We start from the raw sequence: 25,669 nt of genomic DNA, 5'->3' as shown, positions 1-25,669 counted from the left end.
GGTATTCTACATTCATTTCTAACTGGGGCCCAATAGAAAGAATAATTTTTAATTTTAAATGTAATTACAGTATTATATGATCTAAACATTAACTCTTCAAAATGGTTGGAGAGAACAGGGTAATCATTTTAATCCATTTCTTTGATCTCATAGTTATGCTATACAGCAGCAGTGGGGCTTTAAATTAATTAAATAATTCAGAGCTATTTGTTATTAGGCAAGAGAAATAGTCTATATTTCCCATCTATACCCCAGATTTAGATTAATAGGTAAATCCACCATCAGCAACCACTAAGGTCTACATATAGAGATGTGGGCTATCTTTTGAGTGCTGGCACTGTCCAGCTGTTTGTCATCATTCTGACTGAGGACAAGACCCGGCCCCTGAGAGATGATCTGTAATCACCATCGTGAAACTAAGAGAATCACTTGCCTTTCTCATCCTCTGTTCTATCCTTTTTCCTCTGTGTACTCAAAAGTATGACTTTTTTCCTGACCAAGTTCACTTTATTTGCGTTGCCAGTGACCCTAGTTTATCTCAGTCCTGCCAGTAGTTCTCTTGAGTAATTTAGGTTTGTCTCAACAAACAGTTAAGTTTTCTCCTTGTGCTTCCATGTGCTGCTAACTGCTGGGAAGAAAGCAGCTATTCCTGTTGCGAAGCAGCCCTGCCTCCTGTTCTCTCCAGGGCATATGCACTGCAATGTCTTTATCATGTGTTCCAGGGGGCTGAGTTTTTGAACAGTCTGTGTGGGAAGACATTTTATTGGTGGGTGAGGATTTATAACAAACTATCCCTATATAGGGAAAATGAGTTGTTTTTCTCATTGGCTACAAGGGGCCTTTTACCACCCATGACGCACTGGTTCTAATTTAGGACAAGTTCTTAATAACAGAAAGTCATGCTCATTTGGTGGTGACTCATGTCAAATGGAGATGTCATATTAATATAGTAGTATCAAGAGCATTAAGTAAAGTGATACTGAGCTATTGCAGTGAAATTCCAGGCTGTTAGTTCTTTAAGCAATGTTCCAAAAACAGTTTACAAAGTCCTCACTTCTAAAATTATTTGTTTTAAGGTATCCTAGTAAGCATCTTAGTACTAACTCCAGGGAATGTATGTCATCCCTCGGCTCCTATCTCACTATCCAGAGTATGGGAGCATTTGTGTAGCAGTCAGATGCTTTACATGTTATTCTGTAAAGTGAGGACTCTCCCCCTAAACATACAGTATATCAGTAACAAAACAGAGCCCACAATATGGCAGTCTTTACTCTTAGAGTTGTTATAGTGGATTCAGCACTGGACTAGCAGGAAAAAGAATTTCATTTCTCTTATGTGTACTAATCAGTTACCTGCCCTTGGACAAGTCACATAACCTATCATTGTTTTCTTACCTGTATATAAAATGGAATAATTATCCCTGCCTTGCATATCACAGATAAATGGATCTATATGTGTGCACATTTAAGTACATACATGCATATCAAAATGAGAAATTCAGATTTAGAAATAGAAATTGCTATTTATTTGTGAAATCAAGCTATTAATAATCTAGCTCCCAACTGAAAGGTCTGAATCAATTATAAATTGCTTCTCAATGAGAATGGTATCTACTTATTTAAATTTTATTGTTGACAGTATTATGGGAAATGCCTCCCTTTTGCCCCCCTCCACCCAGCCCTCACCCCACTCCAGGCCTTCCCTATACTATTGTTTATCAATGGGTTATGCATATATGTTCTTAGAATTTTATATCTATGTATTTTTACTGACTCTGGTTTTATTTAAACTGTTTTCAGAGCTTAAGATGTGGGACCACAGGAGTGGTGACTTTTATCAGAGGCAACATGCTACATGTAGCCTGGGTGGGTGATTCCCAGGTTATGCTTGTGAGAAAGGGCCAAGCTGTTGAACTAATGAAGCCACACAAACCAGACAGAGAAGTAAGTATGGTCTGTTCCACAAAGGCAATTTCCTGGTTATTAAGATTGTCTTAATAACATAATTATCACCATTATCTCAGCATCCATGCCCACCTTCCAAAGGAGAAATAAAGAGAAACTTTCCAGAAAGCTGATGAATATATCTGTTGTTTACTGTTAAGGTAGAAGAATAAATCCTGAATCTAATTATTTGCTTCTTTTCATTGCATTGCTGTTTAGGATGAAAAGCAGCGAATTGAGGCCCTGGGAGGTTGTGTAGTCTGGTTTGGTGCCTGGCGAGTGAATGGAAGTCTATCCGTCTCCAGAGCTATTGGTAGGAAAAACCAATTAATTTTTGTTTCTCTAAACTGTCCTCTTTTGGCTCATTGTCTTATGTTAACTCTGATACAACAAGGAACCAGAGATGATAATTTATATTATCAGTGTACTTTTTATTATTTAAAACAGCAGTTGGATGGTGGCTCTGTAAATTATTTAATTAACCTACTCATTTATATGCTTAAATTCCATTACTAAAAGGGAACTGTATTAAGAAATGTAGAATTTATTAGTTTTATCCTCATTTTTTTTAAAAGGAAGTCTTTAATCTTTGGTACACAAATCTACATGATCCTCATTTCATTTTGGGTCATATTTAGTTTAAATCAGTGTTTTCTAGAAAATGGAAACCTCCCCCCATATTTTACCTTACTAATGTCTTTATGTCATTCATTATGAATTTTTTTTTAATTTTTTAAAAATATATTTATTGGTTTCAGAGAGGAAGGGAGAAGGAGAGATAGAAACATCAATGATGAGAGAGAATCATTGATCGGCTGCCTCCTGCACGCCCCCCACTGGGGATTGAGCCCGCAACCCAGGCATTTGTGCCTTTGGCCGGAATCGAACCTGGGACCCTTCAGTCCGCAGGCTGACGCTCTGTCCACTGAGCCAAGCCGGCTAGGGCATCATTATGAATTTTTAAATGACTAAACAACAGAGAACAAATCCATGGGGAAAACAGTGCTTTTTAGATGAAAATAATTTTCTATATGAGTGTAATAATTTGCCAGATAATCCTGGGGTTTCAAAGAATTTGCTCCCTGGGACCTAAATTCTTCAAAAGAAGGGGAAGTCAACAGAATTGAGTTATAGTCTACTTTCTGTCTTTGTTTCACTTTCACGCCTGAGTTTATTTTAGGTTTCATGCCTTAGCTTTATTTTCTGTTGTTGTTGCTTTTAAAGAATAAATCAATGTGAGTGCCTATATGGGGGATATGCATATGTGCATATATACTGCAGTTCTTAGTCACAGCTTCCTAAAGAAATGAGGTAATCTGACATAGGGATAACATGGATTAATGGAATTTACCTCTAATCCCCAACTTTTACTTATCATTACCAAAAATCTCAAAGGACTGATTCAATTTCACCACGGATGTGAGTTGTTCCTCCCACTCTTTGGGAAGGTACTGGCAAGCTGTGAAGTGGCCCAAATGTGGGTAGCAGAAGGCTGAGAGAGAAAGAAAAATTCTGCAAATATCTCCTAAAAAAGTGAAAGTTGGCTTTATCTTATGACTGAGGGAGTTATTAGGAACTCTGGCATAAGGCCAAATAGGGAAAACTTCCCATTTCTAAAACATTCTATATAGAATTATTTTTTGACAATTCCAACCAAAGACCTCTTCCTCTTGATCTTCCCATCTTTGCCAGTGTTTGAGAGGTACCTTTAATGCCTGTTATAGAACCAGCTTTACTAGGGAGATACTTGTTTCTAAAAATGTAACACATGGGAACTAAAGCAGGGGGAGAATGTCCTTGACTAAGTGACAGTCTAGGACAGAATAAGCAGACTTCACAGAGGAAGTGGCTTTTGTGTTGGGCATGGAGGGTAGTATTCAGGGAGGAAATCCAGGTACAGGGGGATATAAATACATGGGCGTCTGAAAGAGCGTTGTGTTTTACGAACAGAGGCTGGAGCAGAGGTGGAAGTGCTGGTGCTAAGTTGTGAAGGGACTAAGTAGTCTGGGCTTTACCAGGTGATAAGCAGAGGGGCCCATATGATCTGGTTTGTAGTTATATTTGTAATGGTTTGTAAGACAGTCTAGAGTAGCAAACCTAGATGAATGATCATTCAGGAAGCTATTGATAACATTTTTACAGAGATGAGGCAGCTAAAAAGGGATACAGAGGAGGGTATAAATTGATGGGACAGAAATGACAGTTTGTGGGGGAAGAGGAAAGCTAACTTCCAGGTTTCTGACTTGTGTGACTGAGAAAAAGTATTTGTAATAAAGCAGCAGCAATTTGGTGGGTGGGGAGCAGGGCAGATGATGAGTTCATTTTGGATATATTTTATATTCTAGGTTCCTCTGAATTGGAGATAGAGATTTGGGAACGCATCCCATTTTGGCAATAATATATGCAACCTCTGAAGTAACATATATATTAGTTAAAACTATGGGTATGGATGACATTGCCCAAGAAAAACCTGTAGTATGGAAAGAGAGAGCCTCATTCCTTAAGGTAGAATAACATAATGAAGTCAGCTCTCTGGGTTTGTATCTTGGATATGCCACGTTACAAGCTGTAGGCCTTGGGAAGTTTATTTCTCGGTTTCTATTTGTTTTTTGTAATGTGTGAACAGTAACAGTACCTAAGTTATGAAGTTCTTGTATTAAATAGCACAGTACATGCACACACTCAGAGTTCTGTATGTCACAGTCGTAAACAGTGATTGTTAGTGCTATTTTTATTTAAGATTCTAAAATTGACTTTGAGAGAGAGAGAGAAAGGGTGAGGGGAAGAGAAACATCGATGTGAGAGTGAAGCAATCGGCTACCTCCTGCACGCCCCCAACCAGGGACCGGCCATACCACAGGCACGTGCTCCAGCTGGCAGCTCTTTGGTGCACAGGAAGATGCCCAACAACTAAGCCACATGGGCCAGAGCTGTTAGTACAATTATTATTTTTTAAAATATATTTTTATTGATTTCAGAGAGAAGGGAGAGGCAGATAAAAACATCGATGAGAAAGAATTATTGATTGGCTGCCTCCTACATGCCCCCTACTGGGGATCAAGCCTGCAACCTGGGCATGTGCCCTGACCAAGAATCACACAGTGACCTGATGCTCAACCACTGAGTCACACCAGCTGTGCTGTTAGTGCAATTGTTAAGTGAAGGAGCGAGTGAAGAAAATAAAGAGGGGATGAGGGTTTTAGAAGTGGGGTATCTCAGACGCTAGGGGAAGAGGGTTTCTAGGAGAAAGTAGTGAACAGGGTCAAGTGCTGCAGAGGTCAAGTGAGAAGTGGGTTAAAAAAATAAGACCTGGAATTTTGAAAATAGGGAATACAACAGGTCCTTGCATTATGTTCTGTTTACTGTCATTTTGTTATAACGTTAATGAGGTGCTGTATGAACTTGCTCTTCTTTGTATTCTAAGGCAGTGGTTGGCAGACCGCGGCTCGCAAGCCACATGCGGCTCTTTGGCCCCTTGAGTGTGGCTCTTCCACAAAATACCACGTGCAGGCGCGATTGAAACTTCGTGGCCCATGCTCAGAAGTCGGTTTTCGGCCTGGGCGAGTCTATTTTGAAGAAGTGGCATTAGAAGTAGTGGGGGGTGTCAGTGGGTCGGGCAACGAGAGACGCAGCGCATCGCGGGGGAGGCGCACGCGATTCATGCACGAGTTGAGTGAGCCAGTCAGCAGTCTCATTGTGCAGTGGTTAGTGCTAGTCACGTCTGCAAATCGTGCGCGGGTTACAAAAGTAAAGTTTATTAAGTTAATTTTAGGAACGTTGTGGAGTGAAAGAAGATGTAGTGTCGAGGATTGAGAAAGGTATGTTGAGATGGTTTGGACATATAGAGAGGATGAACGAAAGGAGATAGAGTCTATCTGATAGACGAAACAAGTATACAAGACGCGTGTGGATAGGAGAGTTGGAAGGGGTTGACCTCAGCGAACGTACCTCATCAGATTGAGGATGTTTTTAGCAAAGGCCAGCTTAGGAGTACCTTAATTAAGTTAGTAACAATGTACCTACCTATATAGTTTAAGTTTAAAAAATTTGGCTCTCAAAAGAAATTTCAATCGTTGTACTGTTGATATTTGGCTCTGTTGACTGATGAGTTTGCCGACCACTGGCCTAAGGTAAAACTGGTTTCCTTTTATCATTTCACTTAGTCACAGAAACCTATAGATGACATTAAATGAAGGCTTACTATGATTGGTAACATCTGAGATAAATGTGTTGGATCAGTAGGCACACAAAGCAGAAAACAATCAGGTGAGGGAAAATGAGCAGTAACAAGAAGGAGCATGTGCAGATTTGGTTTCTTGGACAATATGGTGGTGAAGGGAGACAGTGTGGTGACTTGAGGGAAAAGCTGATTTGGGAAAGTGTTGCTTTCATTGTTTTTGGTTTTTTTTTAGGTGAGATTTTAGATCAGACCCTGTTTATACAATTAAGGAAGAGAGCAAGTAGTAGAGAAATTGAACAGGGGAGAGAGAGAAGCCAGGGTCCAAATGCACAGGTTAGCTTTGAGAAGGGAATGGACACCTTTTACTCTGAGAAATGGTAGCTGATATGGGTGAATCTCTACAGATTAAAAAAAAACAAACAAACAGAAGAAATGGGTGGAGAGGAATTGAGGAAATTCAGGATTAATAAACTCAAATTATCCTTGAAGTAGGAAATTAGGCCATCTACCCAATCCAGTAGTTTAATTGGAAGAGGGAGTTGAAAATGAGAGATTTAGAAAGCTCATGGCATAAAATAGAGGGTTAAATGTGGACAAGAAAAAGGATTCCTAAGCAGAGTTCCTAAGTTGACCTCTGCTTAGGAAAAAATGACTCTTAAAGCTTTGAAAATTAAAAGCTTTAAAGCCCTTCAAATGTATGATCCAAAGTTGACTGAAGCATGATGTTTCCTAGCATATGGAGAGAGGATGTTGAAGACAAAAGGATGTTGCCATTTCTGCCATGAAATGGATAATCATGACCTCCTACCAAATTGGGGGTGAAATGTCATGAATTTGGCATCCAACAGTAGAGTAAGTGAAAAGCCAGAATTCTGGCAGCATTTCTTTTGCAAATTCTTTGTATGTTCTGTTCTAAACTAACAGTTGCAGTAGCCTTTTACTTGACACACTAAAACAAGATTTTTGGGAACAGCATGACTCAGATCACATTTATTTTTAGAGTTGGAATTCAGAAAATAATGATAACAATACAGTGAGGTGAAGTAGCAGAGGGGGAGATTTGTGAAGTAGACTGGTAGAGGACACTGAACCCCATGATTGGAAGTTTTAACTAGTTTTTATAAACTAGCTAATTAAAAGGCATCATAGTATAGAAGTGAAACTGACTAAATCAAACCATGCTTGAGGAAGACAGTTCTGGCTACTGTATGAAAAAGATAGTTTACCTTGTAGATAAACTAAGGCAGGTAAATATATTCAGTATTTTTTTTAGGGTATCCCTTTCAAAATGCTGGGTGGGGCATGTGGCCCACTGTTGGTGCTAGCGGAGTTCTCCATAGGGTTCCTATTCAGCTTTCTGGGTCTACTTGAGGATTAAAAGGGAATGTGAAACATTGGGGGAAACCTATATCAGATACCAGAAACAGTGACAATATAGCCAGATCACTTAAGTATATTTATCTTTATCTTCCACTTCTCAAAATGTCCAGTTTTAGTGCAATGGAAAGGCTAATAATAATTGATGAGGGTTTTTAACAAGTGCTAGGATTTGGACCCAGGCAGTTGTGACTCATGCTGGCATCCTTAAACCACTAAGCTATGTCTGTCACTGCTTTACAAATGATAAAAGCACTTTATAAATTTTTAAAAAGTATTATCGATGCATTATGATGCTCTAATCTAAGAATTACTGCTTAATACTCTGTGTTTGTTTGTTTTTAATGTTAAGAAATGAGTATCCCTTGTTGTAAGTAATAATCTATTTGGTTACCTAATAGGGTAAGGACCCTTTTTGCTAGTTCTCTCCAAATCCCTAAGGAAAACAATGAATGTAAACAATGAATGTAGCCCTAACTGGTTTGGCTCAGTGGATAGAGCGTCGGCCTGCAGACTGAAGGGTCCCGGGTTCGATTTCGGTCAAGGGCACATACCTTGGTTGCGGGCACATCCCCAGTAGGGGGTGTGCAGGAGGCAGCTGATCGATGTTTCTCTCTCATGATGTTTCTAACTCTCTATCCCTCTCCCTTCCTCTCTGCAATAAAATATATTTTAAAACAACAACAAACAAAAACAATGAATGGAGTTGGAAGTGCTCTGGATCTGGAAGTTCCAAACTGCACTATAGATGATGGCTTGTCTTCATAATCTGTGATGGAAACCTACCTCGGTGTGTGGCCCTAAGGTCTCCAGTCTGTCTGTACTCCCAGCACCCTATATTCAACTACATATTAGTCTCTAACAGTTCTCTCAACCCAGAACCCTTCTCTGCCTGGTGATAACTTCTTCAAGGCCCAGCTAAAATGTCATTCTGTAAGTGGATGAGCTGAGCAAATAGGGTTTTGGGGGTGCGTATAGTTGTTCACAGGTGTGAAGGATGACTAATAGTAATAAAGATAGAAGGGGGGTGATCAGAAACAATTTGAAGAAAAAAGCAAGAATACGGTAGTCCCTGAAGATGAGAAAAATGATCATACACATTCTGACTGTTCCCTAGAAGTAATAAACAAAGCAGAATTTAAAAAATAGAAAGCAAATTGGACTGGGAATTGAGCCTAACATTCTAGTTCACTTGTCTGAGGCTTGGGATGACTTTTCCTGGCTTGTGGGAGTTGGACTTGATTTTTAAAAATCCCTTGTAACTCAAGCCTTCCTTTGTGTTCACAGCATGAAACTTGATTTCTAAATAAGGATATAATAAGAAGTGTTTAATAAAAAGAAGTGATCAGAACTTTGGTTTGTTTTTCAGTGTGGACCTGTTCTCAAATCTCAATTGATCGAAGTTAACCACCAGTAAAAGAAAAGATCTACTAAATCCACGTTTTCCTACGCAGGACTCAAGTTTCCAGTACAGCAACAAATTTAGATGTGACATTTGTTGCCATGCTCAGCTAAGCCTATGTCATAGCTAGGACATAAAATTCAGAGTCTAAGCTAGATAAGAAATTAAGCCCAGTTAATGGCAATTACACAACTGAGAGTGAGGCATAAGCAGCATCTGATTAACAGAGAATTCAAGTATTCTCTCAAACTAGATTATAAATTATTTCCAGTAATTCAGATCACAATTGCAGAATGTAGTCAGAGTCATAGCATTGGCCATCCACATTCTTACAAGCAAGGTAAACCAAAATCTGACCTGTGTTCTAATTCCCACAGGAGACGCTGAACATAAGCCATATATCTGTGGGGATGCAGATTCCGCCTCTACTGTGTTGGATGGAACTGAAGACTACCTCATTCTGGCCTGCGATGGCTTCTATGACACCGTGAACCCTGATGAGGCAGTGAAAGTTGTATCTGATCACTTGAAGGAGAATAATGGAGACAGCAGCATGGTTGCCCACAAATTAGTGGCGTCAGCTCGCGATGCTGGGTCAAGTGATAACATCACAGTTATTGTGGTTTTCCTGAGGGACATGAACAAAGCTGAAAATGTTAGTGAGGAATCAGACTGGACAGAGAACTCCTTTCAAGGAGGGCAAGAAGATGGTGGGGATGATAAGGAAAATCATGGAGAGTGCAAACGCCCTTGGCCTCAGCACCAGTGCTCAGCACCAGCCGACCTAGGTTATGATGGGCGTGTGGATTCATTCACTGACAGAACTAGCCTGAGCCCAGGGTCCCAAATCAACGTGCTGGAAGACCCAGGCTACCTAGATCTCACACAAGTAGAAGCAAGCAAACTTCACAGTGCTCAGTTTTTGCCACCAGTTGAGATGTTTGGTCCTGGTGCACCAAAGAAAGCAAATCTTATTAATGAGCTAATAATGGAGAATGAATCAGTTCAATCATTGTCTGAATGGAGCGGTGCTGGAGAGATTCCCTCTTCCTTTAATTTGGGTTCAACAGGGCAGCAGATATACAGAATGGAGAGTGTGTCTCCTGTCTGTTCTAGGTTGGAAAATGAACAGTTAAAATTCCTGGGAAATAGAGTTTCTAGATTATCTCATTTACGCTATCACTTCTCAAAGAGGTGGCATGGATTCAGGTTTAATCCAAAGTTTAATTCATTCCTTCCTGCTCAAGAGCCTTCCCACAAAGTAGGCACAAGCCTATTTTCACTTACTTCAGGTGGGAAAAGAAATAGGATGTTAAGAAGTTCTCTTCCATGGAGGCAAGATAGTTGGAAAGAGTATAATGAAAACATGAGGAAGCTCAGAAAGAGTAATGATATTCCATACCCAGATCTTCCCTGGAGCTGTAAAATGTAATACCTTGTCTTTAGAGTAGGCTAGCTAGCTCTCCCCCAATAAAACCACCATCAGAGTAGAAACAAGGTAGACATTTCTGAAATATGTGTTCATTATGAAATCATAAATGGCTCAATTCTTAAATGTAAATAGATCTCTAGGAAACTCAAAATAGTGATTTCAATCAAAAGAAGTTTTTTGGCAGTTTCATTAGCAAAATTATACAACTGATCCCTGTAATGTATCCACATCTACATACAACCCCTCCCCACTGCCTCTTCACACCATTAGTGGAAGCTTGCAAGGTACTTATTTTTGTCAGGATACAGTGTTGAAATATGGTCTGATATGCCTAATATATCTTTGGAAAACTTAATGTAGAATTGATTTAGTTGAGGACTGTTCCTCAAAAGACTCGGGACTATGAGGGAAAACCCTACCTTCCCCACTTTTTTGGTAAGTAAAAGACTATAAGCCATACGGGTTTTAATTGGTAACAATGGAAGTAGAAACCTAGTGTAAAAATGTCATATTTTCAGACTTGTGAGGCAGCATAAACATTTACTGATTTTTTTTTCTTTTCTGTAACATAAAGGACAAAGCTTTTTAAATTATTTCCCAGGGCTGTAGCTATTTGGGAGTTTCATAACCTGTTATGGTGCTTTTGGTGGAATTTTTATTATTTGTCAGAAGACCACTGTCAACTGGTTTCAACCTATGATGCTAACATGTTTTTCATTGTACCTTCATCTCAGGAATAACACTGGTTTAATGGAGATGTCAGGTACATTTGAATAGAATAGCATTGCTATTTTTTCTACCCTCCCCCCCCTTTTTTTAAAGGTCAAAGACAGCAAAGCCATATACCACTATCAAATAAGAAGTGGTGCCCTAGCTGGTCTGGTTCAGTGGCTAGAGTGTCGGCCTACAGACTGAAGGGTCCCAGATTTGATTCTAGTCAAGGGCATGTACCTCAGTTGCAGGCTCGATCTCCTGCCCTGGGCGGGGGCGTGTGGGAGGCAACCAATTGATGTGTCACTCTCTCTTCCCCTCCCTTCTACTCTCTCTAAAACTCAATAAATATCCTCAGGTGAGGATTAACAAAAATAAGTGGTTTTGGAGAATAAAAAATAACGAGTTTTAACTTCTCTAAAACTGTTTCCCCCAAGGGAATGAATTGGTGTGAGAGGTTGAAAGTACTGCTTAAGCGAGCCTGGAGGCCAAGGACAAGGGAGAGTACAGACTACCGAGACCAAGGTCTGCTTAGTTAGAAATGGAGAACACCCCAGAGTTCTGCTACATGCAACTTCATGCAGAGAGAATGTGTATCTCTCATTTCAATATGTATTTATATTTTAAAATTGTCTGCTTTTTGCCATTTCTGCAGTTTCAAGTCAGAAGCACATCTTCAACTAAAGGCAGCAAATAGAGTAATAATCAGATTCATTCAATGAAGCAGCCTGATTCTGAGAATCATGAATGTCTCCACATGACATGTTACCCTCCCCTAGTCAACTGTGGACCAGACAAGCCAGTGGACAGGAGGTACCTGCTATAGTGCTCATCACTCATACTATGGGATACTGGATACTCTTGCTGAGAAGCGCCCAATGCCTAACCATGTTTGTACATAATGCAATTACTTTATGTTCTCCAGATCCACAATGGAGGAGTAAAACCCCTGGATTTTAAAATCAGATACTTTGGGTAAAAACGTCTTCACTGTAGTGATGATCACATCATTAATTTACAGATTTTATTTTAAAAAATTGAATGTAATTAGACATTTTCAGTATTTGTTTTCCCTTGGTTTGAAGTCATTCTCTTCTTGAGGCTTGTGACCAGAATCTCACCAGCCTAATATTTTTAAACACCCTCCCCCACCCCTCCCATGCACCTCACTCACATCTTTCATTTTCTCAAGCCTAGATCTTGTTAACAACCCATCAGGTGCAGTATCAGTTTCGAATCCAATTATCTAAGGAGATAAGAAAACAGAGGCAGCAGAATATTGGTATGTTATAGTCCAGCATTTAGCTAAGTTAAAAAAGAAATTAAGATTTTTCTATAACTAACGTTTTGATCAGAATGAAGCTGGTGAGAGGAAATAAGGTACAAGTGATAGTTTTTTTTCAGTGGGGAAAATGGTTGGATGAAATTGGGATGAACACAGACCACATCTTAAGGGTCTGGATCTTGTAGGTTTGACTACATAAGCAGTGTTAACTCCATTTTCATACCAGTAGCCCTCTAGAAAATAAAGCAAAGTAGTTCTAGTATGATCAAGTTATGAAACAGTATTGTAAAAAATAGCAAATTTTCATTTGTCCACATGCATATTTATAGAGTAGTTAGGTACCATTTGTAAGGTAAGTCCTTTAAAATTCTATAATACATATTAAAGTAGTGGTTATTGGTCTGATATATGCTGCTCTTGGTTCTATAAACCAGATAAAAGCAGTTCTTTGTGAAGTGCAGTGTTATATCTTAATGCCACTGGTGATAGAAAGTAGTTCCCTTCGGTTCAAATCCTGTGCCCTTATTTGCTGCTTGCTGATGTGAGCAATAAGTATCCTCTAACTAATGGTTTTTACACATTTCTGTAACTTGTACTTTAAGATGGTGTATCTGGTGATTGTAAAAATATTAGATAGATATAAAAGTATCTATATAATATATATTAACTGTTAATGCTGAGGTATAGTCTGTGAACTCTGTGTTTTGTACTTTTACTCACTGTGTAATTTAGTGGTGGTGAGAGTTCTGCACTCAGTCTTTAAGAGTGGCAGTATCCCTTTTTGAATTTAACATGATCTGCATCAATTTGTTTGCCTGCTAGTTTTGTTAGAATAGGAAATAGTAAAACAGTGTAAACAAGAAAGTATAGTATTGGTTAGGGAAACAGACTTCAAGTCACCAACTAAAGTGATTATAAATGCCTGTACATTCACTGTGAGTTTCAAAGGGAATCACCCTAATTTGTTCACTTTCTGGATGTGTACTGTTGAGAGAGAGCTGATGTTAAGCAGCACTATCACATCAAACACTGGGGCTCTCAGTACCAGTTAGGTTTCTACTAGAGGACAGTGGAAATACACATGTATATACCTTTACTTTGCCTAAAAATGCCATCCACTGTCCTTAAGTTAATAAAATTAAAGTTACTGTTTTATTTAAGAGGATCTTGAAAGTAACACCTTTTCCAAGGACAGTGTCAGCAACATCAATGTCAATAGTGAGCCTGACCATTTAAAGCGGTACAATGTTCACATGGTGGTACGGTGCATCTCCCTGATTATCACATTCCATTTTGGAACACTGTGCCAGTAAGAAGTGCAACATCCAATGGGCAGATGAAAACGATACAGAAAGTTCAGTGTTTACAGATAAAACTGCTGTGGTTCAAGCACTTCCTTCCCCATCAGAGGCTGGCCAAGGCTTTGCAAGAAAGTGATCTAAATAATTATTTTGATGTTTAAACATACTTTGTTCACTCAATGGTCATTCACACCTAAGCAAGGCCATAAAAGGTGATACCCACCAACTCTTCTATTCCGACCTGTGAATAGCTTAGATGTTTTCAAAACAAGATACCACCAGTATTATAACACAACTATTTTCCAGATAAATGGTACTGTGTTGAAAAACAGTTACTTCCTCTAGCAGCATTTTATCTTCTATTTTGAAGATTATTTATTGTACTAATTAGGAAATATGAAATAAGATAGGGAACTCCAGACTGACACAGTAGTTGTTCTGAAAAAGGAACTACTCTAGTAAACTCTGATGTACTGGATAACCCAATGATATACCATCAGTAACCTACTCTGGGTGCTCTTTGGTGAGAGACAGGCTTTGTCCTCTTGTTCATGACATTTCTCTGCAAAGAAATTCTCTATGGAGTGAAGCAAATGAAGTAAACATTTCTTACCAAGTAAATTTATCAACTTAAGAACCTGCTCTACATCTCGCTCTTGAGTTCAGTCGCAATCACCAGTGATCCTTCATACTTTATTTATTAAAACTGTTCATTCAGGTGAGAAGTATGTTGAAATTTTGCCAATATCTTAATAAAGCCCAGCAATTTAAAACCACTAGTCATTTGTCTTTTTATCCAAAGGAAATATATTTAGTGCTGGAATTTAGCTTGATTCCCTCAGAACTGAAAATAAAATCCTGAGGTGGTAGTTTTCTTAAACTTTAAAGTAGAAATATTGTTTTTAAAAAGTTGCCATAACTGTTATTTCCTTCCCTGAAAATACATAAGATATGTATTTCATCTTCTATATGTTTTCCCTGTAAGTTTAAATTGGGGGGGGAGGGGAAGTAGAGGGGTTAGTATCCTCAAATAGATGAGGAACAGGACCTGCCAAAGGCTAAGTGTTAACTCCTCAAATCTACCAACTACTTTAGTCTTTAAACTGCATCCAACCAGTTTTTCCCTTTCACTTTATTCTTTCCCTTTTGTTTTAAACTGTAAAGAAAGGAAAATAATCAGGTGAATTGCACTTGAAATTCTGTCTGGAGGTTTGCTGTTAAGAGAGTTAACAGGAGATAGAGACAGAAAGGTTGGGGGTGGAAGTGAAGCTAATAAAGCAAGACACCTGCATCTAAGTGAATGGAATTAAACATGCAAAACAAGTATATCTAATTAATAAACTGCACTGTTTACACTCTTCTCCCCACTACTAAGTCCAGAAAGAACTTGAACCCCTAATTCCCTAAATTCATTCAGCACTTAGTGTGATTTTATATGGAAATGAAAGAAAGCAAGAATTGAGAGAAAAAGCAGAGGTCTGAAAGAATCATATTTGAAGTTTGCTAAAGCTGGGAATAAAAGAAAAGGAATGTTGTGATAGTATTATTTATACTTGAAAAAAAACCCCTAATACACCATTTACTTAGTTCAAAAGAAACATCTCTTTCCGAAGGAAACAACCCATAGAAGAACATATAAGAGCTGTGGGACAATATCAGTTTAACATATGCATAATTAGGATCCTAGAAGAGAAAGACAATGGGCAGAAGAAATAATGGCTGAGAATTTTCCAAAATTAATGATAGACACCAAATGATGATAGACCCAAGAAGTTCAGAACACTAAGCAGGTTAAATACCAAAAACACACTCCTACAGGGTGGGGGGAACACAACACCTTCCAAGTGGTTTCATTGGCAAATTCTGATCAAGGGTAACACCAATTCTATACATTCTTTCAGAAAAAGAGATGATCATTTTATTAGGACAGCATTAATCTGATACCAAATTAGATGAAAACAGAACTATAGACCAATAACAATCCCTCGTGAATATAATGCAAAAATCCTCAGCAAAATATTAGCAAACTACATACTTACTAGAGTATCACTACACACATACTAGAATAACTCAAAATAAAAATAATGACAGGGCCAAGTGTTTGTGGGATGATACTGGTACCCTCATTATGTTGCTGTTGGGCATGCAAAATGGCAGTGCTACTTCTGGAAAAGTTTAGCACATGACTCAGTGAAATGACTTCTGTCACCAACTTCACAAGTTAAAGGCAAAGTCCTCCACGAGACTGCTCTTACTTCAGATGCCAGGTTTGGAAGTCCCAGGCCACCAGTTGGCTACAAATTTGGGAGTTCCCACCAGTGCCCATTAGGTTTGGTAAGTGGCTTGAGCAGCTCTCAGAACTCAGGAAAATACGTTGCTTACAATTCTTTTATAAGGATACAAATCAGAACCAGGGAAAAGGAGAGACACAATAGGCAGTGGTTCTCAACCTGTGGGTCGCAAACAATGAAAATACGTCCTGCATATAAGATATTTACATTATGATTCATAACAGTAGCAACATTACAGTTATGAAGTAGCAACGAAAATAATTTTATGGTTGGGGGTCACCACAACATGAGGAACTGTATTAAAGGGCCGCGGCATTAGGAAGGTTGAGAACCACTGCATAGGGTGAAGTGTAGGAGAGTCCCAATGTGAAGCTCCCTTGTGATCAGGGCATGTTACTCTCCTGAACCATCAACACATGACAATACAGAGTATTGCCAAGCAGGGAAGCACATTCAGAGCTTCAGTGTGCAGAGTTCTTACTGGGTTTCACTCAGTGGCCATGACTGACTCACTGGAAATAAGAACGAACTATTCAGGCTCATATCATGTGACTCTTAGCCCCGATCTTCTAATCACAAGGTTAGTCTTTCGGCATGGCAGCCACATCCTGAGTCATCTCTTTAGCATAAACTATCAGGAACCATACTCCTATCACTCAGAAAATTCTAAGCACTAAGAGGCTATATCCCAAGAACCAGGGACAAAAGCCAACCAAATTCTCTATTACACACCCAGCAATCCCACTCCAAGGCATATATTACCTTATGGAAATCACTGTTCACACAAAAACCTATACAAAATGTTTATAAAGTTCATAATCACCCCAAGACTGGAAATAACCCAAATGTCCCTCAACGGTTAAATGAATAAACATTTATACAGTGAAATATTACTTGGCAATAAAAAGGAATGAAGTACCAATTTACAGAAGATGGATGAGACTTAACTGCATTTTGCTAAGTGAAAGGCTACAATAATTCTATATGAGTCTGGAAAAGAGAAAACTATAAGGACAGAGAATTACCAGGGGCTGGGTGGTGGGGGATTTTACCTATAAAGAGCCAACACAAGGGAATTTGGGGGTATTGAGCTGTTCTGTACAGTAGCAGATACATGACTGTATTTGTCAAAAGCCACAGAACTGTATATCACAAAGGCAATTTAATATATGTAAATTAAAAAACCAACCAGGATGTGTGGGGGAAGACAGAATGCAGATTAACAGATGAATCTAACTATTAAAATGAGCCACATAATCACACTGGAGAGACTAGGAAAACAAGAAACTAGTGTAACTCTGAATCGTAATATCTAAGTAACTTTGGAAAAAGCGTTTTGACATCACACTCAAAGGCTAAAATCTGTACAAAGCACTGTACTGCAGTTGGTGAATTTGTTTCTCTTAAGAGTATAGGTCAACAAATCTTTGTTTCTAAATACGATTGTCCAAAAAAGGGGGCAGGGTGCCTGGAGCATCCTGTGGGGGGGGGGGGGGGAAGGGAGGGAGGGAAGGAAGGGAGGGAGGGAGGGAGGGAGGGAGAGGGAGGACAGGGAGAGAGGGAAGGAAGGAGACACAGGGAACGTATCAAAAGGATACAACAGGAGCCAACCTAAAAGAGCTTCAAATAGCCAAAACTGGAACAAACTGAACTGCAAAATAATGACAGTACTGGAACACAATTCAAAGAATAAATATCCATGAGTCAAAACTCGTGTAAATAAGTAGCTGGGGGGAAAAATGGAGAAGGGACTTTTCCTTAAGAATTCTAATAATAAATGTAGAAGAAATAACAAACCACCATTAGAATATTGCAGTAATAACTGCCATAGGCAAGATCCACTACTGGATGCTAAAATTAGCTGTTAAGAACAGAAATATTTGCACAGTCTGAGAAGTATTTGCCATAAATATTTAGTAATTACAAAGGGAAAAATATTAACGGGGGGAATTTTGACAGACACCACCATAACCAAGTAAGATTAACATCACCAATAATAAGCATCTGCACCAAACAGCCCCTGATCCGACACACTTGGAAGGGTATATCACCTCTGTGGTAGCCTTCCCAATAACACACAAGCTCAACTGAAAATGAGAAAATATCAGACAAATCCAAATAGAGAAACATTCTATAAAATACAGTTGACCCTTGAACAAGACAGTAGTTAGGGGCAGTGACCTCCCACACAGTAGAAACTTCTGACTCCCCCCAAAACTTTATTCATCCCTGGGTATCTGGGAGATTGGTTCCAGCAGTCGTCAGAACCCATGGATGCTCAAGTCTCTCATATAAAATGTCGAAGAACAATGCACACAGTCAGCATACTGTTTTTGATCCTTGCTTGGCTGAATAAGCAGGTGTAAAACCCAGAGACACAGAGGGCCAACTATATACTTATTGGGGAAAAAACATGCATGTAAGTGGACCTGTGAAGTTCAAACCCATGTTTTTCAAGGGTCAACTATAACTGGTTGTCTTCAACAATGTCAAGGTCATGAAAAAAAAGAAGAGACTGAGGAACTGTCACAGATGGAAGGAGAAATGACAACTAATTGCATTGTGGCATCCTGGTCTGGATCCTGGAACAGAAAGAAGTGTGTTAGTGAAATTAACTGGAGAAATCTGAATAAATTCTGTAGTTTAGTTAACAGTATTATAAACGACTAATTTCTTTGTTTTGTTCACTATTCTGTGGTTATGTAAGATGTTAACAAAAGGAGAAGCTGGGTAATAGGCATACAGGAACTCAAGTTTCTTGCATGTCTCTTGTAAATCTAAAGTCATCTAAAAACGTTTTAAAAAGTCACAATCTTTAGGTCTTTAATCATGAGGTTTTAAAATGATGGGTTTGGTTCAAGTATGGTAAATTGGAAAAAGTACTAGACTAGCAATTCCTTCCATTCTTGCCAATGGTGTTGAACCTTGAGAGAACCACACAACTTCCCTGAACCTATTTCCCTGCCAAAATGGTCTGATGCACAACTTATCTACCTCAAAGGTTACTTCAGGGTTCAATGACACAGTTGGTCCAAGTTGTACAGAAATGATATGCTTGTGCAAAATGCAAGTGTTACCACTGTATCTTTAGGCCTAAAAGAAAACAGTATTGAGACATTTTCTAGGAACGAAAAGATAAAAATATTAAATACTGAGCAAGGTGATGGTGGAAGCAAAGACTAAGACAAATTATGTTCTTCCGCAAAAGAGGGAACTTTTTTTTTAAAGGTGGGGACTCTGTAATGGTACAGAGTGGAGCAACGGATTAGAAATTGGTTCCTTATATCGATTGTGGGTGATGACAGCTATACCTGGGAAAATGGGAGAGATCTCATTTGCACCAGATCTTTTGCAGACCAGAACAAGAACAACCAATGGGGAGAGGGGAAAAGAACTGGTATCTTCCCTCATTGCTATCTAAACTTTAGCACAGCCAAAGCAGGCATACCACATCAAAGAGGGAAAGCATGAGGGTGCCTGGCACCACTGGGGACTTGGATGCAGACTTAGTATGTAACACGGCTAGAAACAAGGGAAGGAATCACATTTCCCAAAGATCCCACTACTAAAAGCTAACAGGTACTTCATCTTTGAAGAAATTTTTTGATCTGTAGGTTTATGATTCTAGAATGATGGGATAGCAGCTGCCTAGCCATCGTCCTGTATCCACAAAACTAAGCACAAATAACTAATTAAATGTTCAATCTTTTTTTGACTTAAAATCATGCTTTCTTAAACTTAAGCATTCCCCTATCTTCTCTATATTGAGAAAAAGTGATACTCCCATAAATTCTAATGACAGAACAGAAGTCAGCAAACTATCTCTTAAAGAGGTGAAAGTAAGTATTTTAGACTCTGGGAATCAGGTTTTGTTAGCAGCTACTCAACTCTGTCTTTGCAGGGAAAAGCAGCTATTGACAATCTGTAGATGAATGGATGTGGCTATGGTCCAATAAACTTTATTTACAAAAACAGACAGTGGTAGGGACTTGGCCCAAAGTTAGCTGTTTGTCTCCCCCTTGAAAGAATGCTAGGTAGAAACTTGCTAATTGAATCCCAGACATTTTCCTCAATGGATTGTGTGAATGTGTATATATATTCTGCATATTTCTTGCTATTTCATAATTCACAAATATTAGTTGAGGTGAGATGGAACCCAACAAAACAGGCATGATTTTCTTCATCATAGGAGAATGCTTTTGAGTACAGTAAGTTTTTATTTAACATCATCAGTAGGTTCTGCAACATTAAACAAAACAACATAAAACGAAACAAATTTGCCCTAACTGGTTTGGCTCAGTGGATGGAGCATCAGCCTGTGGACTCGGGTCTCAGGTTCGATTCCGGTCAAGGGCATGTACCTTGGTTGCGGGCACATCCCCAGAAGGGGTGTGCAGAAGGCAGCTGATCAATGTTTCTCTCTCATCGATGTTTCTGGCTCTCTATCCCTCTCCCTTCCTCTGTAAAAAAAACAAAAAAACAAAAAATCAATGAAATATATTAAAAAAAAACACGAAACAAATTTTACCACAGCCAACCATATACTCAAAAGTCGAGTTCCTATGTTAGTCCCTATGCCATCGAACAAAATGATGTTATCTGAGGCCCTGCTGGACTGAGCTCATCTTTTAGTTCAGGGGTGGGGAACCTTGTTTCTGCCAAGGGCCATTTGAATATTTACAGCATCATTCGTGAGCCATACAAAATTATCAACTTAAAAATTAGCCTACTATATTTGGCCAACTCACTTCTAATGCCTTGGCAGGGTCAGATCAAATGATTTCACAGGCCTTATATGGCCTGTGGGCCAGATGTTCCCCATTCCTGCTTTAGGTACTTACAAATTTGTTTTTCTTTTTTGGTGAAACCTGTTGTCAACTTTAATTACAAAAATGGAGATTTTTTTTTTTTACTAGGAGGTAGTTAATATCATTTCTTTAGAAGCCTAGTTTTTTTGAAGGGATAGATTTTATTGTTAAACATGGAGTCAGAATATGCTATAAATGCGTTAGGTTCCTTGAACACAGAAGATAATATACCAATTAAGTTCAAATAATTTCCCGTACAAAATTATTGTGCAAGCAGAACAAGTAATACCTTCTAATTTTCCTATAGCCATTAATAACCAAAAATAGTCTTGCTGACATAGTGAACTCAAACTCCACCAATTTAAAAGGGTCTCAACTAATTCTCCATTCATCTAAAATAAGGGCAGCACTCCTGACTGTTTTTATACATAGTAACCTGAGAGGATAAGAAAAGCCAAAAAAAAAAAAAAAAAAAAAAAAGAGAGAGAGAGATCCAAGTGTACTGTGATCTAAGTATCACTATGAAATTTGGGGAATTCAATGATTTTAAAAACCTCAAGGTCATGAAAAATAAGAGCAAAATTTAAGAACACTTCCTATATAATAAAAGCCTAATATGCAAATTGTCCCCTCAGGTGGTGGTTCAACCAAGAGACTGGGAGTTCAACCGCTCGCTATTATGTGTGCTGACCACCAGGGGGAGGCGCGGAACATGGCAGGCGTCAGTGTCGAGCTGTGACCTCTCGCCAGCTACCTGGGGGCGGGGGTGATGGGGATAGAGGTGCGGTGAAAATGCGAGATGTCTGCCTGAGCTTGCTCTCACTCCCCCTGCTATCCTCCCCCAGGCTGCCAGGGCTCGCATGCCACCCCCCACTGCACTCAGGTGCTGAGCGCCCGTGAAGAGCCCGCCCCACACTCGTGCCACATCTTCCGGGTGAGCTGGGCCGCAGCTGCCAGGACCGCAGGAGCCGGTTCACGCAGGAGCTGGTCTGCGAGGCTGAGGGAACATGCTGCCCGCCTAGCTTCCATGTGGCGCCACTGGGCAGCCCAGAGGCCCATGCTGCACCCTGGCCCGTGGCGTCTGGCTGTGCTCACCGCATCTCCGTGTGGGGACTTGGGTACTGTGACTCAGGCGGAGGGGAGCGCATGGGAGCCCAGGTGCTGCCCATGGCCCAGAGGTCAGCTGGGACTTGCCCTTCCATGCCAGACGCTCACACTTTGATCGTCGGCCAGGCCTAGGGACCATACCCGTGCAGGAATTTTGTGCACTGGGCCTCTAGTATGATTACAAACTATGTTCCTATATGTACATTTCTATGCTAAAGTTTCATTTATAAATTAGGCAGATTAAGAGATTAACAACAATAAAATAGAATAATTATATTAATACTCTCCAGTAATTCTTCTATTTTTCAGTCCAAACCTATTCCTGAATCTACTTGATGCCACTCATTTCAGGGGGCCCCTTGCTTAAGTCTTCCTATGGGCTCAATTCTTGCTGGTGCAACACAAAGCAGGATGGCACCAGATTTTATCATGCTACAAAACAGCGCACAATTTAAAATGTATGTTTCTATCTGGAATGTTCCATTTAATATTTTTGGATCATAGGTAACTGAAATCATGGAACACAAAACTGTGGATAAGGGGATACTACTGTATATAGATTAATGACCCAAGAAAATCGCATGGCTAAATCACTCATGCTAAGAAGCTCTTACAAGTAAATTCCCCCAAGTGAAGAATCTATTCCCAGGCTTCTCTTATTTCTTAAACACATGCAGTTTCACATATTTTGAAAAGAAATAGAATTACAAAGGCATATGGAAAAGTACTCAGTTCTATATCAAAACTACATAGGTCAAGAAATGGCTAGGCAACAGTGAGAGATTCAAAGTGTCAATCACTTATGTTTATGGATTTATTTTTTAAAAAAACCTCATTTTTCACAATGGTTTGCTCTCAACACTAAAGGTGCAAAATTCTTACATTATATTTTCATCTATTACAATGTAGTTAGAGATAAGAAAAAGCTGGATTAAAAATATGATCTCATCAAAATGTAATGACCATGAGCACATTTCTATCTAATAGAAAATGTTAGATCACTGCATGACAAACTACATAATAATTATACAACAGCATGCCAATTAACATGTTAGTAAACAAGTGCTAAATTTTTACTTTTCCTAAGATGATAGTTCTTAAATATTTTCAATTAACTTTTAAAGAGAAAAGGTAACCATACATATTAAGGACATTATAAATAAGTCTCTTAACTTCCCATGCATTTACTAACAGTCTACAGAGCTCAACAGCCTCTATAATATGCAGGCAATATAAATAGAAAAAATAAAAAAGGAGGCTTCCTGTCCCACTTCTAATAAATTGCAGAGGCATAATATTTTCTCAAGTTCATTTTATTAACAAAAAGAGCAAACTGTTTTGAACAAAAGCAAACCATGAATCATAGCAACTGGCAACACATTAGACATGGAAAAGTGAATATTAAGTAAAATATAAGCAGATGAGACGCCTCTCACATGTATATATATTCATGCTTTTTCAATAGTCTCAGTCAACTTTCAGTGTAATTTTCACCAACAGTCTAGCAGCTCAAACACAAATGCAGGAGCACAATGGCAAAAGTTTGGCAACTACTTTGGGCTCATTGCAAGTATGAAAGAAACCTATACCACAGTTTCATGCAAACCTGCAATTTGTATTTCTTTAAATGTCCCTGACATTGAAATCAATCAATGTCCAACTAATGAAAAAAAGGAGAACAAGAGGACATTAAATACTTGTACTTTAGAGGCAAAAAAAAAAATGAGATACTTTAAATGATCTTATACGCATTCATGTAACCAGGAATATAACCAATCCACATTAACTTATTTACTAGTAAAAATACACTTGTAAAAGTCACACAATAGAAAGATTATGAGCCATTGATCAGTGTGCCTGCACTTGAATAAACACACGAAAAGATAAATAAGTTAACTTTAGTTAGTGTAGTGTTACTTCAGTCATTCACATAATAAAGTATCTACGGGACAGAATCTACACATAAGTAATTTTTCTGTTCACTAATCTACAGGCACTAATGAAACTATACACTGGTTAAGACCCAAAAGCCAGGCACTTAAACACAACTGAGCACCTAGCCAAAAACAGGACAGGACCAGGAGCCAACATCACTGAGCACATGCACGTCTCTGGGGACATTTTTCGGTAGTTACTTGCTCTTCTGTTGTAGTCGACAAACTGCTCTTTAAGAATATACTACTTTACTAAATTAATTAAGGACTACATATTTATTTACTACATCACACAGAATTCTTCCCACACTTTTTTTCCTGTGTACTAAAGTCTTCTAGTAGAATTGTGCTACTTTCTAAAGTTTCATAATTATCATTTCAGGTAGATATGATGAAAAAAAATTAGACAAAATCTGATAGATGACAATTTGAGCACCAACTTCAGCAAATTTCAGGGTCAAGATAGCTTGCAAGTCAGTTCTCTTGGTTTGAAAATTACCTTCCACTGTTGTCTTCAGTACTGAAGCTGAGATCTTCAAGGCCTATTTGTTCACCATCAGGAAAACTAGAATGTGTATCTAAGATAAAAAAGAAAAGAAAAACATTACATTTTCTAATGACCAGTATTTTTTTGCATGTCTTTAAATGATCTTACCAAGTATGGTATTTAAGCAATAAAGACTTGCTGGGTTGTGAACAAAGCTGTCTTTAGGGAATTTGTGACCTGAGTCAGGTGCAAGCAAACACAAGGGGAAATAAAGGAGAAAAGAAAGGTGCAATAGATATCCATAGTTAGAAAATGAAAGGCATTGCCTCACTTTGTCCTCCAGGGACACTGTGGGGGCAGCTGAAGAAGGAACATGAAGTGGTGATGTACACTCTGAAGACTGTATAAACATAAAACGTATTGTAAAGCCAATTAAATTGCACATACAAATATCACGACAAACACCTACCAGCATTCAAAAACTTGCCAAAAGTTGGCTGCTTCTTTTGGAAGGAGAAAAAACTACTAAAAGTGTTTTAATACTTAAAAATCATCAAATGCATGGCTCTCTATTAGACACTAGATAGGACATGAGGGAAATATGTAAACTATAAAGCTGACAATTAGCACAAGCCTGGCAACATTCGCATCCCAGGAATTCTTCTGAATGCTCAGATTGACCATTAAGGTCTCTGGATAAAATTAACAGTGGGTGATAGATGTTAACTAAACTTACTGTGGCAATCATTTTGCAATACATACATGTGTATATACACAAAACATTATGTTTAATACCTCAAACAAACCAAAAATATTAACAATGTGTTTCTCTCAGTGAGTTTTTTTCCTAAGACATTTTTGGGGGGAAGAGGGAATAATAACTTATGATTCCATTATCTGCATATATGTCTAGAAAAATCAGAAAAAGTTCTAGGCTATAAATATTTCTAAAAAGAAAAAAGTCAAACATCTGAAACCTCCCTAGGGGCTGGCAAACATCTACTACAAATGGGCAGAGAGTAAATACTAGTACGTAGGTACCACAGGCCACAAATGGACTCTGTTTTATAACTTTACAACAGAAAAGCTATTTTTAAAAAAAATTTTTTTTAATATATTTTATTGATTTTTTACAGAGAGGAAGGGAGAGAGATAGAGAGTTAGAAACATCGATGAGAGAGAAACATCAATCAGCTGCCTCCTGCACATCTCCTACTGGGGATGTGCCCGCAACCCAGGTACATGCCCTTGACCGGAATCGAACCCGGGACCCTTCAGTCCGCAGGCCGACGCTCTATCCACTGAGCCAAACCGGTTTCGGCAGAAAAGCTATTCTTAAAGGACCACAGGCTACACTGGAGCAGGTTCCCGACCTCTGCTTCACTCAGTAAGTAGCACCCATTAGGTGTCT

The 25,669-nt window shown here is 38.9% G+C and overlaps 2 protein-coding genes across 8 annotated transcripts in view; one reads left to right on the top strand and one right to left on the bottom strand.

The window, feature by feature from the left end:
* PPM1E (protein phosphatase, Mg2+/Mn2+ dependent 1E) overlaps positions 1 to 11,323 on the top strand; it is a 93,403-nt gene extending 82,080 nt beyond the window's left edge. The window contains exons 5-7 of the mRNA XM_036340402.1: positions 1,800 to 1,943; positions 2,163 to 2,256; positions 9,280 to 11,323. Coding sequence (XP_036196295.1) covers positions 1,800 to 1,943; positions 2,163 to 2,256; positions 9,280 to 10,334 — 1,293 coding nt within the window. The 3' untranslated portion in view covers positions 10,335 to 11,323. The remainder of the gene's footprint in view (positions 1 to 1,799; positions 1,944 to 2,162; positions 2,257 to 9,279) is intronic.
* Positions 1 to 25,669, bottom strand: part of TRIM37 (tripartite motif containing 37) — a 154,971-nt gene that overhangs the window by 59,946 nt on the left and 69,356 nt on the right. For 2 of the 7 annotated variants that reach the window (XM_036340397.1, XM_036340394.1), the window contains exon 24: positions 24,271 to 24,349. In XM_036340397.1, coding sequence (XP_036196290.1) covers positions 24,271 to 24,349 — 79 coding nt within the window. Of the gene's footprint in view, positions 1 to 12,226; positions 12,292 to 17,862; positions 18,505 to 23,134; positions 24,350 to 25,669 lie in introns of those variants that run through there. The other 5 variants (XM_036340398.1, XM_036340396.1, XM_036340395.1 and 2 more) reach the window with 5 other exon arrangements.

Source organism: Myotis myotis, unplaced genomic scaffold (assembly GCF_014108235.1).
Source record: "Myotis myotis isolate mMyoMyo1 unplaced genomic scaffold, mMyoMyo1.p scaffold_m19_p_17, whole genome shotgun sequence".
NCBI lineage: Eukaryota > Metazoa > Chordata > Mammalia > Chiroptera > Vespertilionidae > Myotis > Myotis myotis.
The sequence above is the reverse complement of the archived record's forward strand: the minus strand, read 5'-3'. Positions and strand labels throughout refer to the sequence as shown.